The sequence below is a fragment of the Athene noctua genome, chromosome 3 (assembly GCF_965140245.1).
Source record: "Athene noctua chromosome 3, bAthNoc1.hap1.1, whole genome shotgun sequence".
Classification (NCBI taxonomy): Eukaryota; Metazoa; Chordata; class Aves; order Strigiformes; family Strigidae; genus Athene; species Athene noctua.
Genome location: NC_134039.1, coordinates 36,003,024 through 36,022,977, shown reverse-complemented (window position 1 = coordinate 36,022,977; position 19,954 = coordinate 36,003,024). Strand labels below are relative to the sequence as shown.

General features: G+C 38.5%; 1 protein-coding gene across 3 annotated transcripts; it reads right to left on the bottom strand.

Annotated features, from left to right (window-relative positions):
- Positions 1–1,378: 1,378 nt before the first annotated feature.
- Positions 1,379–19,202, bottom strand: LTA4H (leukotriene A4 hydrolase). Of its 3 annotated transcripts, XM_074902707.1 has the most exons (19): positions 19,006–19,202; positions 17,843–17,973; positions 15,643–15,763; positions 15,077–15,145; positions 14,307–14,411; positions 10,995–11,047; positions 10,279–10,351; positions 9,819–9,959; positions 9,597–9,620; positions 8,503–8,573; positions 8,278–8,389; positions 7,190–7,334; positions 7,010–7,113; positions 6,591–6,661; positions 5,973–6,027; positions 5,072–5,167; positions 4,475–4,557; positions 3,155–3,259; positions 1,379–3,002 (listed from the first exon to the last, which is right to left on the bottom strand). In XM_074902707.1, exons 1-19 carry the CDS (start codon positions 19,150–19,152, stop codon positions 2,882–2,884), a joined length of 1,827 nt encoding a protein of 608 aa, XP_074758808.1. In that variant the 5' UTR covers positions 19,153–19,202; the 3' UTR covers positions 1,379–2,881. The 3 variants fall into 3 exon arrangements, with proteins under 3 accessions (XP_074758808.1, XP_074758809.1, XP_074758810.1); XM_074902708.1 differs by lacking the exon at positions 5,072–5,167; XM_074902709.1 differs by lacking the exon at positions 14,307–14,411.
- Between the last annotated feature and the right edge of the window lie 752 nt (positions 19,203–19,954).

Here is a 19,954-nt window from a genome sequence, read left to right as displayed (position 1 = left end):
ATAAGCAAGATCAATGCATCCACCTGACTTCATCCAATCAAACCAAAGCCTGGGAGCACACCCTTTTCACAGAAAGGCAAAAAATCCCAACCCTATTATCTCAGGAATTTTTTTCCAAAGATCACATCAGGAATACGGAAATGAAAATCTGTGAGCTGGAATTTATGTAGCAAGAATAGATAAAAAAATCAGAATAAGCTGGAATGCAACTGTTCTAAAAACTTAACAGGTTTAACAGAAGTTAATGGAGTGGTCACCTGGCACTAACAGAAACCTCTGTGAGGGACAGGGCTGGAAGACAGTCACCGCGTTATGGGTTGGCCATGGCTGCTAGGATCAAAAGGAAACTGGATTATACCCATATGCTTCTATCCAGAGTAGGATGAGGGCAGGCAGGGTAGGAAGCAAGCCTGCTTTGCTCAGTCCAGGTGGAAGTTAGGGAAGACTTTTGTATCATACGGGAGGAGAAGATTAATGGGTTTCCCTCCGTTATCCCTTCACTTATGGTCTGGAAGATGTTGCTAGAACACGTCGCACAAGTATTAGGCTGCACCTGCTAGTACTGAGGCTGGTGCTGTTACATCATGCCTCTTTTCCAGGCAGATGCAAAGTGGAAAAGATGTGGAGAAATACCTGTTAAGGTGGTATCAAAAAAAAGTTTAGCAATAACCATGTCCACACAGAAACTGAATATACGTGTCTTTAAAGACAAAACAGTAACAACACTTGTAGTCCATGCTACCCACAATAGCATTCTCAGACAAAGAGACTACTATAAAGCGCACTTACCTGGGGTGAATTATCGTAAGGAATTTTACCCTGAGACCCATCAATGTCTCTAAGTAGGAGATGTTGCCCCAGCACAGCAGGACAACACTAGCAAAAGCCATGCCTGCCACTTTTTTCCTTCCCCCCAGTAGTTCCAACAGCAAGAAATCAGGATTAGCTGGCAGCATGAACTCCCAACTGCCAAATCACTGCATATGATATATGGGCTTTTATGACAAAATGTTACCCCAAAACTAGTAACATAAACCATTTCTGAAACAAAGAACAGAAGTTCTCAGTGCAATCTGATAGCTTGAACCAGAACCTGTTAACACCAGATACCCCTCCTTCTACCAGAGCCTTGACCAAGAATCCCCGTTCATTCAGGTGATGCTGTAGCAGAAACCTAACTAGATTTTGGGACTGAATGAAAGGAACTGCCTACATTTTTAACCTGAAATATAGAAAAATTCTCAGTGAGTTTTCCAGCAGAGGTTATCAGTCATTCCAAGGAGTAGCAAGAGAATGAGTGGTTCATTAGGTCCTTAACACAAGAAAGCCTGTAAGGACTTTACACACAAGAAAATGACAATATTCTTGTTCCAAAAAAGCCAGTATTTTATTGCGTTTATTAAAAGCTGAGTGTCACAACATTCATAGAAACAATTTGAACTGGGTTTTGAGCCTCAATCACCTAGGAGTTAATTTTTCTCTCATTTTTATTTAAACTATGTAGACATATGTAGGATAAAGTTGAATGGAAGAACTTGGGATGCCTTGAATCAATAAAATCCAACAAGATGTGTTCATGCCTTAATTTATATTAGAGCTTCCAGCATGAAAAGATGAATCTCCTGGTAAAGTATGTAACGTCATCTACTTGAAAGCTTATACTGATCAAAATTTGGAAGAGAAACTGACTTATAGGCCCTCCACTCCCACCTGAAGTGCTATTATTAAATCCAAGCCTTTTGCCACGACCTGTATCTGGTATCCTCCTCCTCTAAACAGCATCTTTTTTTTTTTTTTTTTGGTTACTCCTTGATATGGGGTTATCTCTATGTCAACAGATTAATTTATGCTGATTGTCTCCAGGAAAAGCAGTTATCAGTCACTTCAAAACCCGATCTACAGATGGCAGTATTCACAAGTTTCATCTAAACCACCGACTTGCACCGAAGTGCTGTAACAATTACAAGAAAAACAGCCCTTCAATTGTTTTTAAACTTATTTCTAAGATGTTATATTAGTGTAAGCGGTAGTGCCCAGAACTGGTTAAAAAATGCAAATGAAAGACTTGGGCTTTAGTGCTGCCTGCAATTATGAGAAGTTCTAGAAATATACAGTGGTTGAAAAATTTTGGAAAAAGTTGCTAAAACTAAAATTTGGTTAAAATCCCAAGTTTGTTAAAAAAAGAAAACAAAGAAGTATTTCAGACAACTATTAGTGCACAGCATAGGATCCAATAGGAATAACCAAGTAAGACCATATTGTGATTAATGCAAGGAATTGACTAACATAACAAAGCCATGACAAATAGGGCTAGATGGAAATTCTGCTCTAACACTAGAATGCTGTGATCCATTTAGGTCTTCACAGTCCTCCTGGACCCAAAATAAAAATTTCTCCCACAACAAAGAAGGGCAAATGAAACAAAACTATTATTTCAAAACTTTTCTTATGGATCAATACACAGACAAGTAGACAATGAAAAGATTTAATTTTTCATCTTCAGATACTTGGAAATTTCACCCACATTGCTATGAAAAAGAAAGCTGTGCACAAGGAGCCGTACCATCCACCAATTAATTTTCCATGTTTTTAAATTCCATGACTGACAACTGACTACATCTCAGAACAGCTTTTTTGTGTGTTCTAAAAATCACTTGTAACAAAACCATTCTCCCAATTGCAGAGATTTAGCAATTTTGCTCTTTTATGTGGAAAGGCAAAACAAAGTACTGAACTTGATTTGGAAAGTTCATTTTTAAGATAAATTAGTACCAAAGCAGCAGAGCATTTTATGGCAATAATCAAGCACGTATATTAACTGTCTCTGGAATCAGTCTCTTCCTTCAGCAAGAAGAAAATTTCAAAGAAATCAGTAAATTTGTCACTGATCCTGTTTCAAGTCTTTGCCCACAAGCATTGAAGTGACTGGGTGCATAGAGGCTCTATGCTCCAGAAATGTCTTGACAGCCAGATCTCGACACTTGTCAAAACTGTAAAGGTCCCTGTAAAAGAAGAACAGGGGAAAAAAATACAGAAAATTCTGTATTATATCACTTCAAAACATAAATACATGTACAACGTCAAGTATTATACATTCCATCATATAAAAAAATGTCAACAGCATGAGCTCCTATAATTTGGAGATTACTTTTACCTGAACAATGGTCGAGTAAACTTCATCCTGCCCTGATCTGTTGCCATTTTTAGAGCCAGAGGAATAGCTTCTTCCCACTTGGACTTGATGCAGAGGCGCAGCCATCTGGGGAGGATGGGGAAGTACACTTTTATTTTCATTTGTGGTGGTTAGTTGTCTTACGATTCTATTCCTACAGACACTCTGGGCAGTGCTGTGTCATCATAAGAATGAGATTCTAGCTAAGCTAAACATAAAATATTTACTGTCTGACTAGCATGTTACAAAAGTGGACTTTCATATAAAATAGGAAAAAAATTGCTTCAAAGTTTCTCCAAAATGGTCTGATAATTTTCTGCAACTCTATTTTTCTTTTATATTACAGTAGTTCCAGCTGCATCACTCAGAATTAGAGGAGCACTTATCGTATCTGACCAAGCAATTAAAAAAACCCAACAAAAAATCCAAACAGAACATCACCAGCAACTAGCATGTGCTTGTTTTCTTTTAGAAATAAGAAAAAAATGGATCTTGTTACAAGTAGAAACTGTGCCATATGTTTAAAATACTTAGGTTTCTTAATAACGAACAAAGAACTCCAAGTTAGTTAAGGCAGAATAACTGTCACTATTGCAAATGTATCCAAGTATGTAACAGTAGCAAAACATGCAATACTTCAAGATACTTGTGCAGATTACTTATGTTTAAAAAAAAGGTATTGTTGAGGACAAGTGACACATGTAAACACAACACACAAACACAAAATAGAAGAAATGAGGATGGCACAAGAATCAAGACATTTAGGTAGAAGCATTTCCTACTTGTTTAGAAACGTACTTTGATAAGACAAAAGCTTTGTAATAGCGAGCATTAAAACGGGACAAAAAATTTCAAATTTGTGATGAAAAAAACACCAGAACATCAACAGAAGAACTGATTAGGTAAGGCCAGAAGACCTGGCCCTGACTAACTCATGGAAAATTTTTTCAGGCATCTATCTCAGAGTCACAGAAAGGCTAACTATTGTATTGTTTAATACCACCCCCAAAATAAGTTATCAACCCACTGGGTTGCTTTGCTAGCATGACAGAGCAAAATAAAGCATAGCAATCCACTGGTTACTTCTGGTTCTTCTACTAGACTATATTTACCCAATTCTTAAGTAATGGAATACCACTCTGGTAAGCATGCTTGCACGTGCACTAAAAAAAAAAAAAGAAACAAACCAACCCAAAATACTGCACCAGTTCTGTACAACAGTGTGTCTCGGAGCATTTATGAAGCAGGGCACTGTTTTAGGAAAGCATTTAAGATTAGAAAAATGTCCATGCTAGAACAAACCTGAATCTTATTTCAGAATTGTTTATAGCATTGAAGTCATATACTTGCTGCATTCGCTGGACATGTGACACTGGAAGAGGAGCCTGAAAAAGAAAACTGCAGTCAGAATAAGCCAGAGGCAGACTTTAAACCATGTACTTCCAAAATAAACAGGTTCATTCAAGAATATTGATGCTACAAAGGAATTAAAAGTTCACCATGACAAATATTTGTATTTGTTTCCTTTCACCTTCTCATAGTATTAGGAAAGAGGCAAGGAATAAATGTTAGTAAATTCCCATATCCAGTACTACCAAAAAAGGATTTTCATTCTGTTTTATTTAGATCTTATTTGCTATAACATCAAATACAGACAAATTCAAGCACCTTATGCTTTTGTTGTTACCTTTCAATCCAAAATGCTCTATATGTTGCTTGTTAGCTGAAGAGCCAGACATAATCAGGGAGGCATGGCTGAAGGTTTTAGTAATTATGTGTAAGAATGGATTATTTTAGCAAAACTCAAAAGAAAATGGACAGCTTAATTCCAAAGCACACTTGGGCTTCCGTGTCTGTTTTTATGATACCAGAATCAAGTTGCCACAGGTGTGCATTTACCTCCAGAAGCAACAGTGCCAGGAACTCAATCAACTGATGAGATGACATTTCCTTCAGGTCTGCTGAGCTGAATGAGCCCAAATCACTCTCTTTTGCCTAAAAGAGAATAGTTTAAGTTTTTAATAGGTATTTCAATATACAATCAGGTGTAATTTTTTGTTTGGACATCCGCCTTTATTACTGAGCCATTCCACGTAAAAAAGATACTAATTTGTATTTGTGCATGATGTTACAAGAAGACGAGTGAGGGAATTAAGCTACTGTCTGATGTTTGGTATTCCTCAATTTTCACTTGTTTTCTTTTCACTGATTTTTTTATCTCCCCTGTCTTTCTGTTAAAGTGAAAAATCAAATACTTTTAATATAAAAAGTAACATTGAGAAGAAGAAAGATAACATACAAGTATAGTGAAAAGCCACAGAACTAACAAAAGGAAGGTATGCTGAATTCTCTACTAGTTATATGAGTTTTATGGTTAACATTATGAGAAAACTATCTGATATTAGTTACTTATTATGATTTATGTATTTCAGTTTTTGATGAGAAATGCATACTAGCTCCAGTATAATGTAGAGAAATCAGTAACGCACAGATACCTTGGCATTTGTTTTTCAAACAAGCTATAATACCTGGGTTTCAAAAAAAGTATTCTCAGTTTGGTTACTACATGCACGTAACAAAAAGCTGGATGTGTGCCTTGTTAAAATGTACTGCATGTACAGAAATCATGGCAAATCCACAGACTCTCTCGTCTATGAAATGCAAAATCCCTGGCAGCTGTGCCATCACCATAAATACACTCTCTCAGCAAATGGTAGATTTCAGAAGAGAACGGCTCAATTAGCACGAAGAGAACTAGCTTTTCAAGATACGAACGCTTCATTGTTTCTTAGCTACTCACTTTGATCCATCTTTGGCTCAAGGCTACACAAGCATTTGCTAGTGTCATATCATACCTGTCAAATATTAAAAACAAGGATCACGCTTTGGAAACACAAAAAGCTCCTGTAATATTTTTATAAGAATGCTATAAATTATTTTCAAATGGCTCCACATTTATTCGTTGCAGTTTCCAACTCAATATTGCAACACAAGTTACAAAAGATCTATTATGAAGAAATATATTTCAGTTTTAGTTAGAAGTACTTTGCGTACAGGTGACACTATCCCTTGATCCCGTACATTCCTAACATGATCAATACTTCTGAGCATGCATGCTTGTACATGTATTATAGCTTATAGATGAAAAGAGAACACTGTTTTAACAAACAGAAAAAATAATCCTTCCTGGAAACTCTTAAAGCAAAATAAATTTCAAGCATAAAAACCTGAAAGTATTAACAGCAACGTTTTTTTCTCCTAAATACACTTATATCAATCTCTACACAGTACTAGGACATTTTCTAATAAAACACTGTGTGAAGACTTTCAACCTGTTTATAAACTGCTTTATGACCGTTTGGAAAATCATGTGCAATCTGGAAAAGGAGAAGATGAACTATAAAATAATGCAGCTTACGTAGGCTTCACTGGTGGCATTCCTGGAGCATGAAACCACAAATTCCAATCAACTTTATCAAGAACATCTACCTACAACGCAACACAAATTCTTATTGTTGTAAGTATAATTTTTAGAGAAAAGTATATCCTAAAAAAGCTAAATTCAATCTTTTTTTTTTTTTTAACATCCATCCAATTAACCTGGAGAATCCTATAGAGATTACTTCGAAAGAAAATATTGCCTTCTAGAAAGAAAAAAAAAAGAGCATCATAAGGCAAAGCCATATTCATAAGATTCCAGACTATATCATATTAAGATCTTGAGATGAATAAAGAGAAAGATAAAGAACTGGTCCTTAAAGAAGGTAATTCTTGAGCTACGCCATAGTTTCACATAATTAAAAGGTTTTAAGTAATTAGTTTTAAATACCACCCAACCTTATCCTTGAAGTAGGAGTACAAAAACTTCTTCCAGTCCTCGGTTACTATGCTCTTATAAGCAAACTGCTGAATGTAAGCCTTCAGGAAGCCAATGAAAACATCTAACAGTTAAAAAAACAAACATTTTAGTGTTTGAAAATACAATGGGAAACAACAATATGTCTGACTAACACTTACCTGGTCCTCCAAGAAGTTGTTCAAGGTAAAAAAGCAAAGCAAAGCCTTTCTCATAGGGAACAGATGAATAGGCAACATCAGGATCTACTTCATTCAGATTAGGGATAAGGTTAGTTACAGGATTTTTATCTCCAAGAGTATTTATCTGTGACAAAGACACAAGAAAATACATTCATCTAGGAAAACTAGCATTCTTGAAAATCACTACTCATCCCATCCTATTTATAAAGGTATAATTCATCCAAAACTAAGATGACCTCATTTCAAAGTATTCTTCCTCATTCTTTTTCCCAAAGTACTGAATCTGCACGAATTCCCTAAACTTTTTTCTCATTTTGTTTTATCAGGTTCTGACAGCGTATCAAATAGAAAGATGTTAGGATCAATCACCCTGTGCTCCAGTTATCTCAAAGCAGTTAATTACCATCATGTCTGTCATAATCATGAGCACCTAGTAAACTATCTGTATTTATCCCTTTATTAACAACCTATTTAAACTACTTGATTTAAATAGGTGGTATAAAGCATAAAATACGACGAGGAAATATTCATAGCAAACTAGGTAAACTGCATCACCTGAAACTGAATGAGAGGGAGATCTACTATCACAGGCTGGAAATCTGAAAACTAAACTATGCTACCTAAATACAAATCTAAAGAACCATCCTAGACAGTAACAGATTAGGAATATCCTCAATTATAATGCAGTACACAGGAAAAAGAGCAATCAGTTACTTGCATGAGGCATTGGAAATTCTGATCATGCTTGAAGATAATTTCAACAAGCTTTCAGTTGCCTACTGGTATGCTAACAAGTAATACTGCAGCTCAGCCATACCCAGAACAACTTAAGAGTCTGTAATGATGTTCATCCTTGCAGAACAGCTTAAAAAAGTTCGAAGCTTTATATAATCTCCAAGTATATTATTACCTTGGGAAGAGAACATATACCTTGGAATCAAAGTTGTTCATCCTCTAATAAGAAAGTGTTAGAAAAGCTGACTAGACAAGTCTTTTTAGTGCAAAACACATGAAATCAGCTTTATTTTATTTAAACATAGAGTTATCATAACATTAAAAATATTTACCGTATTCTGCAGGTCCCTCCAACCGCCTAGGGCTTGAAAGTGCCTGAACTGCTCACCAAACAACCGACCACCAATCCTGCGTTCCAGGTACACAGTATGTCCCTCATTCAGCCTGGAAATACATTGATAAAGCTAGAACTGGTAGGATGGCAAAATTAATTTAGTTGGTCTCTTTACAGATTAATTTTAAAATATGATTTGCATGGCACTGAACACCACACCTACCAAAAATGCTCCCATGTTTTGTTTGTTACCAAGTTTCCTGTCCAGCTGTGAGATATTTCATGAGCAATAACCTAAAAACCAGAAAACAATGACAGAACTACTGTTTAGACTCCTCTGGAAAATGAACATCAAATCCCAACAGAAATAAAAAAGTCCTAATGGGATCTCATTTACTGCACTCTCTTCCCAAAGCCAGTCAGAATTCACAGCTCTGTAAATTTACCCAAATAAATTCTATTTAGAGGACTAACGCTCTCCTACCAAACCTTCTCCAGAAGTAATTTTGAATGTGTGGCCTGCAAGCCATACAGTCACACTGATCAACCAAAATAATTCCCCTAGTAGCATAGTGCAGGTACTTGTTTATGAAATCACATTTCAGAATACTGGATCCACATCAAGTGATGGACTAGTACTACTTCCCCACCTCAGCAACTGCTGTAGTGCTGGGAAGTTCCAAAATATCAAAGAGCAAGAAAATAGTCACCCCTAGATGGATAATGATGCATGATACTTTTTTTAATGTATCCATGTCAAATACTTCAGTGTTGTCAGGAAAAGACCATCATATTCTTCTTTAGGCTTTTTTAAGCAGTGTATCGGTCTAGTAGAAAGACAAATGAGGTAAAACAGCATCCAGAGTACTCAACGTCCCAGAAAAAACAGAATTTACTCAAATCATACTCATTTTTCACTTTAAAAGAAAACTGTACACAATGAGAGTTCTAGTGTCTATACAGATATAGGGAGGAATAAGTTTCTTACAGTTTCAGTGAGATCAATTCAGTTCTGGTTTTTAAACATTATACACAGGACAGGAAAAGAGCTATTGAGCAGCTAAATTCAGTCAGTCCTCTATGCATACAGGTATGCCTGGTTTTTATCTGTTCATTATACAAAACAGATATGTCTCCAGTTTTTCTAGAGTTTACTTAGAACTAAAATGCACCTTTTAAGACTTCTTGAGTTATTGCCATAACTTTTAATTCTCCCAATGAATAGAAGACCAAGTTTTCAGGTATCTATTACAAAGGAAGATAAGATGCAACTTTAAGTTGTGTTCTACTTGAAGACATGAAACTATTTGGACTTACATTTGATAGAGATCGATCACCTGCCTAAAAAAAAAAAAAAAAGACAGTTGTCAGTTCAAACAAACCTCAAAACATACCACTTAATGCAGTTTCATGTATGATACCTAACTTGAAAGCAGCAGGAATATTTACAGTTCTTTCTAGGGGGAAGATTAATCCAATTTGTGGATTAATATCAGCAAGCCCTAAGGGAAATCTGACTTTTGTCAGTGTTGCACTTACCAACAGTGTTGGAGTTACAAAAGTAAGACAAGGATTCTCCATACCACCATAAGGAAAAGAAGGTGGTAAGACTAACAAATCATACTGTCCCCATATGTAGGGTCCTGCTAAATCTTCTGCTGTTTTCAGCATAGCTTCAGCCTGAAACAAGAATTCACGTTAGTTTCTAACATGGCTTCTGACTTGAAAACTGAACAAGTTATAGCTATTGATCCCATTCGTTCTCTCCATATTGATCCTTCATTCTCTCTTACCTTGGGATGTCCCACATGCAAAATGATTACAAGACTGTATCAATATTTATGTTCAGTAGTAGTTTTGTGTTGTGATAAAAGAACAGCATTTTTTGGGGTGGAAGGTAGAGAAAGGAGGACTACAGGTGAACAAACCACTGAACTACAATCTGTTCCTTTCCCAAAGCTATGTGAAACAGTTTACAAAACATTTTTTAATTACCCACCTCAGCAAATTCATAGGCCGATTTATCCACTAGCTCCTTTTCAGCCCACACCAGTGTCCTTGGGCCAATCTTTCTGTTTAAAATAAAAATGACACTAAGACACCATGAACTGGAAAGAATTCTATGAGAAACTAATTGAGAAAGGATATGTTTAAATGTGCTTGTGAGTAACCCATGTTGGTGAAGAAACTTGAGTCTTCCTCTACTTTTCCTCTCCATTGCTACAGTAACACTAGAAAAAGCTTTAGACAAACCAAACACACACACATCCACTGTTCAGGACAAATAAACAGGAAACATATGTAAAGATTTTAAAATGCTGTAAAGTCCTAATACAAAAGCATTATTATGGGCTAGATTAACACAACCTTGTGCAGATGAGCAACGAGGCCGAAGCTATCATTTTCTGTCTTTTGTACATTACCTGTTACTGAAGGAAAAAAAATATTATTGCCAGAGGTAGAAAAAGCCCTTAGTGGTTCCAAACAATTTCAAACTCTTCAGGGTATTTCTTTAACTTACAGCAAAACTATATTCTATAGAAAAAATGATGCAAGAGTGATTCAAGATACATGCAGTTAGATACAAATAAACAGGCTCATTGAAGCTCTAAGACCTTTTAAAACTAGAAACAAAGACCAAGAAACAAACAAAAAAGGTAACTCTGAAAATTGATTATGATTATTAATACATATACTCTGTGCAGATTCACTCACCTGCTTTCTAAAGCTCCAACCACTAAAGCAATCAAGTAGCAAGGTATGGGAACCTAATGGAAAACATGAGAAAAAAAATCTTATCTGTAATACAAGTTATCAACACCACTGATTCAGTCAAAGAAAAACAAAAGCACGTAAGTAAAGAAGCGTATGCATTTCCTTCAGAGATTCCTGCCTTATGTTATAATAAACGTACCGGTTTTTCTCCCCAAATGATATTCCTTTATCTACAAAATCTACTTGTTTCATGGATCTTTTATGCAATTACCACAAAATTGTAATATCCTCTCTGTCTGAAAAAAAAATATCTGTGCATCTAAGAATATACAGAAATGCCACTAGTTTGCTTACTGTTCAAAAGATAGTTTTCCATATTCACTTGAGTACCTATTAAAGGAGAACTTAAAAAGATACTGCTTGGGTAACAGACGCATTACACAAAATGATGAACGAAAAGCTTTAATGAATTCAAGTGAACAAAGAATATTTATGGATAAAAAAGATTCAGCAAAATGAAAATGTATATATTTGATTTCCTTATTTGGAATTAAATTCTAAATATTTGGTTTTTTAATGAAAAAAATCCAAAGCTACAGTGTCTTTATAGAGAAATTTTTTCTCAGTGCTCTGGAAACAAAACGGGAAAATGCAGCCATTCCTGTCAAAGTTCCATTTTATCTGACTAAATGCTATTAAATAAGTAAGGCTTTAAACCATAATTAGTCGGAGACAACATTTCAGACAATTTTATTCCACTATTTTTTATTCCCAAACTATTTCAATATAATTTATTAAAATACTCATATGTGTGTTTAAATTTTAAGTATTAGTCCACAGAACATATTCTTGAAAAGATTTAAGCTGACGTGTATAGACATGTTATCAAAAGATTGTCAATATATCCCTACATTTTGATGCTCAATTTGCTAATCTGAAATTTTAAAGTTACTTCAAAACTCACTGGATGTTGGGCAATAAATTAATTTTTTACAGAGGCAACCACACTTCTCACCAGTCTGGCCATGCAGGACCAAAACAAAGTAGTTTTAGGTAAGGTCAGCACACATACGCATTCAAGAGCTCAACGCATTTGTCTTTTTTGTCTAATGAAACATAGGCCTTTGCTAACAAATCAATCTTGTGGTATGTTAGATGATGTATATGTCTTTTTTAATGCATTTGTCTCTTTTCATTTATATCTTTTATGATTAACAAATAAGATTTTTTTTTTGTTTAACAAAACAATGCCTTTTCTAACAAATTATTGGTTTTCTATATTAGAAAGTGAAGTATAATTTCAATTAGACTAAATGCTATTCCTTGTACAGGTCCAGCAAACTTATCAACAGTGTCTTTCTAGATAACAGACAGCTCTGGATAACATACAACACAGAAGACTTATGCGTTTATGTTTTGGCTCCACAGAGAAGGCAGAACACTGCATACTGAAGAGCTCACAGCTAACATGACAATTTTTTTTTGCCTCTCCTCTTGCCTCTCAGGTTTCACATAGCTGCCAAATAACAGCTGCTGCAGTTCAGGGGAGGTTCCCCTCCTCTCATCCAGTCACATAATTCCATCCCTCCTTGCACTCATTCTGTCCCTCAGCTGCCCAGATCAGCTTACTAAAACAATTTTTTTAAACTTATGTTAATTGTTATCTGCTTGTTCAGCAAAATGAACTAGATGCACCAGGAGATACCATAAACATCAGAACTGTAACCCAGAAAAGCTGTGAGAACAAAAAAGCCAGAAGAGTAAATTAAGACTGCTATTTTAGGAGCAGTGGAATCATTAAACTAGCTGCACCACTTAATAAAACTTCATCCTTAGAGGAGTAATCCCTAATTAGCTGGAGACACTCTCTCTAAAAGTCACATTTTCACCTTTTAAGAAATCTGTTGCCAGAATTTGCTTACAGTCAAGTAATTGGTTCCAATGCTCAGCTTCACTGCTAAGGTCTTGGCAAACTTAGAATTTGCAGGATCTGTTTTTCAAAACTCACTCCCACATTATTCAAGACCACACATTATTTCCCAAGAACCAGTGCAGACAGAATGGGTTTTGACAGTACTAGCTTTGAGTATACTAAGCATTCTCAGAACTTGACAGGCTTTTCTGGGAATGCCAAAATGATGAATAAACGTCACCAGCACCTACTGACTTTTTAGAGTTGGAAATTTGTAATACCCCGTATTTTTATAGCGGCAAAGAAACATTGTCAAGTCACATGACTGAGCTGTGGTGAATGAAGTTAAAACCACGGTAAATAATAGCCGGTCACGGGTGGTGTTCCCCAGGGCTCAGTACTGGGGCCAGTTCTGTTTCTTATCAATGATCTAGACAAGGGGATCGAGTGCACCCTCAGTCAGTTTGCAGATGACCCCAAGTTGGGTGGGAGTGTTGATCTGCTCGAGGGTAGGGAGGCTCTGCAGAGAGACCTGGACAGGCTGGAGCCATGGGCTGAGGCCAACTGGAGGAGTTTCAATAAGGCCAAATGCCGGGGGCTGCCCTTGGGCCACAACAACCCCCAGCAGCACTACAGGCTTGGGGAGGAGTGGCTTGAATGCTGCCTGGCAGAAAAGGACCTGGGGGTGTTGGTCAACAGCCAGCTGAACATGAGCTGGCCATGTGCCCAAGAAGGCCAACAGAATCCTGGCTTGTATCAGAAATAGTGTGGCCGGCAGGACTAGGGAAGTGATTGTCCCCCTGTACTCAGCACTGGTGAGGCCACACCTCGATTCCTGTGTTCAGTTTTGGGCCCCTCACTACAAGAAAGACATTGAGATGCTGGAGTGTCCCCAAAGAAGAGCAATGAAGCTGGTGAAGGGTCTAGAGAACAAGTCTTATGAGAAGTGGCTGAGGGAACTGGCGTTGTTCAGTCTGGATAAAAGGAAGCTGAGGGAAGACCTTACCGCTCTCCACAACTACCTGAAAGAAGATTGTAGCCAAGTGGGTGTTGCGCTCTTCTTCCTCAGGGCAAGAGGAAAGGGCCTCAGGTTGCACTAAGGGAGGTTTAGATTGGGTATTGGGAAAAAATTCTTCACTGAAATGGTTGTCAAGCATTGAAACAGGCTGCCCAGGGTTAAGTCACCATCCCTGGAGGTATTTAAAAGACACAGCACTTAGGGACATGGTTTAGTAGTGGACTTGGCAGTGTTAGGTTAACAGTTGGACCCAATGATCTTAAAGGTCTTTTTCAACCTAATGATTCTATGATTCATCAATGATATGAAAACCTTATCTGAAGTGAAATGCACAAGTTAAAATAAGACCCTAAGCATCTATTTACTAGCCTGTAGCACTTACGTTCTGACTGAAACGATATATCTTCCGACTGCTGTCCTCTGGGTCAGGAATCTCTCCATCACGATTAGCACTCATAAGAGCCACCAACTCTTTAGGAACAGAAATCTGAAAGAAGGTCATCCAACTATGAGGAATTCAGATGGCACACAGGATTATATAACATACTAAAAGCAGCGACAGTAAAAAGTGTAGCCCAGATTTGTTCCTTTGTTAAGTTCTCCCCCTCAAGTAGAATACAAGGCATAAAGAAAATTTTGTCTTAAAGGCTGGCAATATTTATTAAACCAAAAGGACTACCTTTGACAGGAATTGAAAGTTTTACTTTCTTCAGACTACTGAACTGTAATGTCACATTGGCCATCTTGCTTTTTGCTTCCTTAAACTAATCAGACTATTTATGCCAGGACTGCAAAGATCCTCCAACTATGTACCAGAGGACGTTACTCAAGGCATATACGAGAGTAACTTCAAGTAATTCTACTTTACAGCACTCTTTGTTGTTTTACTGTCAGCTTTTCCTGATTTAAGAACATTTTTCTTTCCTATTATAGCACTTTTTTTTTCTTTTTGAAATAAAGATACACGTAAATGAAAAAAAGAGATGAGATATATATATATATATATATAAAATGGTAAATCCAGAGAAATGACACAGGTTTTGGTTCTTATGTTAAGCTAGAAGTCAATATTCTTTGTTTTTATTTTAGACAAAAAAAAAATTTCACCCATTGTGGTAGTCTTTCAGACCCACATGACTTAGGTTCATCTACCTCTGCATAGTATGTTAGTTTCACAGCAGGTGTGTCTTGGCATGGAAGGATGGCTCTGCAGTGGGTAGCCTGGAGAAGAGGAAAAAAAGAAAAAAACTAAAACATAAAAATCTTTCTAATGCAAAGGACTAGAAATAAATCAAACTAATATATTAGATTGGAAATCTATACAGCTCCTCCAAAGAATTCATTACCTAAAAGCCAATACTCCCTATCATTTATAGATTATAGTAGTTTTCAAAGTTAAGGCTTTTCTAAAAGAAATAATGGTAAGTAAGACAAATCAATAGTCACATATATTGATTGCAAAGGACTGCATGTTCTTCAACAAGAATACTGGAGAGCGTAAAGCAGTTCTGGAATTATTAAATCGCAAACGTAATGTCAGGATATTGCTGAGATGTTATTAAGTGTTTTCATTTAGAACCTCTGACACAGACCACTGGAAGTTATGGGCTACTGTACTTTTGCCTACCTGCCTTCCTCTCCAACTCTGGAAACCAGAGGGAATTACAGTGGTAGGTAAACAACAACTTTAATACCAAAGTAAAATTAATCCACTCAACCTGACACTGGCTGAAGAGAAATGGATGTTTCTTTCCAGACGTTTGCTCTGGGGAAAACCACTGGAGAGCTGAAGACTTTGGAGAGCTTTCAAAGGAGATTTCAACAATTGCTTCTTGTCCCCTGTGTAATAAAAAATATAGTCAGACTGTTCTGATGCAACTCCTGATCACTACTGAAATTCCTCTACAAAGATTTCTGGAAAACAGGTCTGGAGCACTTTTTCAAAAGCATTAAAAATAAGAACAAGTAGCATATTAAAAACTTTTCCCTTTCAATTAGGATAAATTAGCCAGTTTGTTTCAACTTTCATGTCCCAAGACACTTCTATTATTGTTTTTACTAACCAGAAAACTCTTTCTCTCCTTTCTTCAAGCAGAACATGGACTTTTTCTTTAGACTATTTGGATGAGCCACATACATACAGTTTTGTTACAACTATCTAACATTGTACACATAAGTATAAAAAAATCCCCACTGCAAAGAACAAACAGAAAAGTGTATAAAGTCTATGTAAGAACATACATGCCTTAACGACATAGAATTTGTGCAGTCTGTAAATAAAAAATTCAGATTTTGCAGCTGTTGTTATATCTTTAAGTATGATCCTTAAGCAGAAAAAAAATACTGAAAATAGTAATTACTGAAAAACCCTATTAACAGTAGGGTTAACAAGAAAAATAGAAAATGTTCAAATTTTATTCAGGGTTTCAGAACTGGTGTAAAGTAAAAACTAACAGCTCTGTGCAAGACAGATACTAGCTTGTTAACAAGAGAACACACACAAACCTGACACATTTATACTCTTACCTTTTAAAAGCATATCAAAACCATCACTGACACCAAACACACAGAGAGGTACTTGCTTCTGTTATCTGGAAGTTCCAGGTTATACATGCACTCTCTGGAATTAACAATCCAACCATAAATTGGAACAAACTTCAGCTAATCAGAGGAGTTGGATGCTAGATAAGCTGACCAGGTATATGTATGTGGTTTATAACCAGTATTCCAAAGTACACATTTGACAAGAAAAGAGAAAATAAATTGTAAGGCACATTGCTTACTGAACAGTCAGACTTTCAGCTGTAACTCCTACCCTTTCCTATTACTGTTTTATTGCTACTTACATGGGGAACTATATCTCACACAAGATTATAAATTCTTATGATCACAACTCATAACTCCCTCTTTGTAGCTTTTTTTCTTACAAGGAAATCCAGAAAAAAAAAAAAGCTGAAAGTCAAACAAAAGAAACAGGCCTATGTTTCTGCTGTGCCGTATTTAAGTACTTAATTTGTTTAGTTGCATATCAGATCATGTGTTACCCCAGAAGGGACAACTATCATATGACGTTCTTTCTCTTCCACATTATGTGTGTTTCTAAACTGCACTAATTCAGGGAACAAAAAAATAGTAATTAAAAACCAGACATGAGTTTGTAGCAGTAATAACCAGTTTTGAAAACAAAACAATAAGCAACTTAGTATACAATTTTATTCACACAAAGGAACTTCCTTACTTACACAACCACAGCTTTCAGCTTTGGTATGTGAGATGCCATGGAGTTACAGCATACAAAGCAAATGGCCAAAACCCACACTGATTTGGCAACAACTTTTTATTTCATGAAACTTAAGAGGTAGATTATGGCTAGTTTACGCTCCATCATGCTGCCAAAACTCAAATTCCCGTTTTCATGGACTTGGGCTTAGCTAATCGATACAGTAAGAATTTTATTTGAAAACATGTTTCTATCTAATCATAGTGGTAACCTGCAGTTCTACAGAAATACAGGATCAGTCCTTGTATAAAAGAAAACAAAACAGAGGTCTGTAACTCCATACATATGTTATACTGTAGCAATTCTGAACATGTCTAAATTCAGATAGTCGAAGCAGAAAGAATATTAGTCTTATTAGCACTGGAAAAAAATGTGATACGTTACACATCAGTTTGCTACTTAAATTTAGCAAGTCATTTTGCACATAAGACCTGGAAACAGGTACAGAGACTCCCAAAGTTTTGGCTGTCTGATGAAAGACAGATATTAAATGAATCTGCAAGATCGTATACCAAATAAATGCAACACCCTCATTTACAACTCCCTTTGCAAGCTTTACACAACCACCCTACAGGCAGACAAGCAGTTTATACAGTGCATTTTGGAAACTACCTAAAGGGACAGGCAAAAGCGTATACCTTCTTAGTTCAAAAGGAAGTGTGATTTCCAGGGGGGTCCCCTTGAAAGGGTGTTTTTCTCCAAAAACAAATTTTGCATCCTGTCCATTTACAGTCACTTTAAATACCTGTAGGTCTTTCGTATCCAAGACCTGTAATGAAGCAAATACTTGTTAAATAGCGTAGTAATGAACATAGCACTCATCACATCTTAAAACGAGTCTCTCTGAAGGAAAAAGCATTTACTAAGTAGAAATCAGAAAAACTGAGCAACTATGTTGAATACTGGGAACCAGCACTTTAAGAGAGCAGTACTGAACTTGCAGAACTGGAGGGGGAAAAGGAAAAAAAACCAACTTCTGACCATAAAAGTGTAAACAGGAGTTTACTAACTAAACTACAAAGGTAAAAAGCTTCACAGTGCCGCTTTGAAATGAAAATGATGGAAAAGCCCCTGCCAAGGCTTCCATCCTGGAACTAGCCACTATGAATCTAGACATTCATGCAACAGAAGATGAATTAAGTAATGCGGCACTTCCATATGCAGCAATAGCAAAGTTTTACTCTTTAACAGGATGGATTTTTTTCTAAAAAATAAGTGCCAATCACAAAAGGATTTTATGGACCTGCCAGAAAAATCCCACAAAGCCAAAACCTGACTTTGCATATGGAGTAAAGCTAAAGAGGTTTACACGTTTATTTGCACAGCCGAGAAAGTAGCCAGTGTAATAAAACGCACACGTGGAAAAGCCACGAACGCAGCTTTCCAACGGTTTATTCTCATCTTTTCGGCAACAGGCTCTTCGCCATTTTAACGGGAAAACGCATATTTCTGCCCTTCCGTCGCACAACGCGCCGGCCCTAGGCGCGACCGGCGGGAAACCGGGCCGCCCAGAGGCCGCGAGGCGCACGCAGGGGCCGCAGGCGAGCCCGACCGCCGCGGAGGCTCCAGTCGAGCAGGCGGCAGGGTCGAGGAGCCCGAGAGGCGGCTGCGGCGGGAGAGAAGGGCGCGCCGGGCCGGCGGCCGCGAGGAAGGACGGGAGAGACGGCTGAGGAGAGGAGAGGCGGTGTCCCGCCCGCCGCGCCGCTCCCCCTCGGACGGCGGCTCCGCGGTCGCCCCTCACACCCCCCGGGCGGCGCGGGGGTCGCGCCTCCGCCCCCCTCCCCGCCGTCCCCGCCGTTACCAGGCAACGCAGCGCCTCGCGCTCGGCGCGCGCGGTGAAGGCCGCCGCGCCCCGCAGCGCCCGCGCGCCGAAGTCCACGCGGCAGCGCAGGTAGAGGTGCCGCGTGAGGCAGCAGGAGGGCGACGCGAAGGAGCTGGGGTCCGCCATCGCCCGCGCGCGCTGCCCGCACCCTGCCGCGCGCCCGCCGGCAGCGCCGCCCCGCCCACAGCGGGCGGGAGGGCAGGGGCCCGCGCACGCGCCGGCCCTGGGAGGCGTAGTGCCGCCCTCGGCGGGAAGGAACGGGGTGCGGTGCCTGTGCCGCGGAGTCAGGGGAAGGCGAACGGGGGTGCTGTAGGAGGAGTCTACTATCGGGCACCCACCCAGGACAGAGAGGTGGATGAGATACTCTATAGGCACTTAGGTGAAATCTCACGATCGCTTGCCCTTGTTCTTGGGGGGGGACTGTAACCTCCCAGACATCTGCTGGAAATACAACACAGCAGAGTGGGACATGTCCCAGAGATTCCTGGAATGTGTGGCAGATAACTTCCTGACACAGCTGGTGAGTGAACCGACCAAAGATGGTGCCCTGCTGGATCTCCTCTTTGTGAACAGAGAAGGACTGGTGGGTGATGTGGCGGCTGGAGGCTGACTAGGGCACAGAGATCATGAAATAATAGAGTTCTTTATTCTTAGAGAGGCCAGGAGAGGGCCAAGCAGGACTGACATCCTGGACTTCCGAAGGGCTGACTTTGTCTTGTTTAGGCACCTGCTTGACAGGATCCCTTGGGAGATGATTCTGAAGGGTACAGGGGTCCAGGAAGGCTGCACGCTCTTCAAGAAGGAAGTCTTAATGGCTCAGGAGCAGGCTGTCCCTAGGAATCATCCTGCTGTAAGCGCAGCCGGTGGCAGAGAAGACCACCTTGGCTAAACAGAGAGCTTTGGCTGCAACTCAGGGGGAAGAGTTTAC

Coding starts and splice junctions, on each gene's coding strand:
- LTA4H (XM_074902707.1), bottom strand. CDS start 19,152: ATGGCGGACCCCAGCTCCTTCGCGTCGCCCTCCTGCTGCCTCACGCGG. Junction 9,960..10,278: donor CGGCCTATGAATTTGCTGAG/GTGGGTAATTAA, acceptor TTCTTGTTTCAG/GCTGAAGCTATGCTGAAAAC. Junction 3,003..3,154: donor TTTACTCGACCATTGTTCAG/GTAAAAGTAATC, acceptor CTTCTTTTACAG/GGACCTTTACAGTTTTGACA.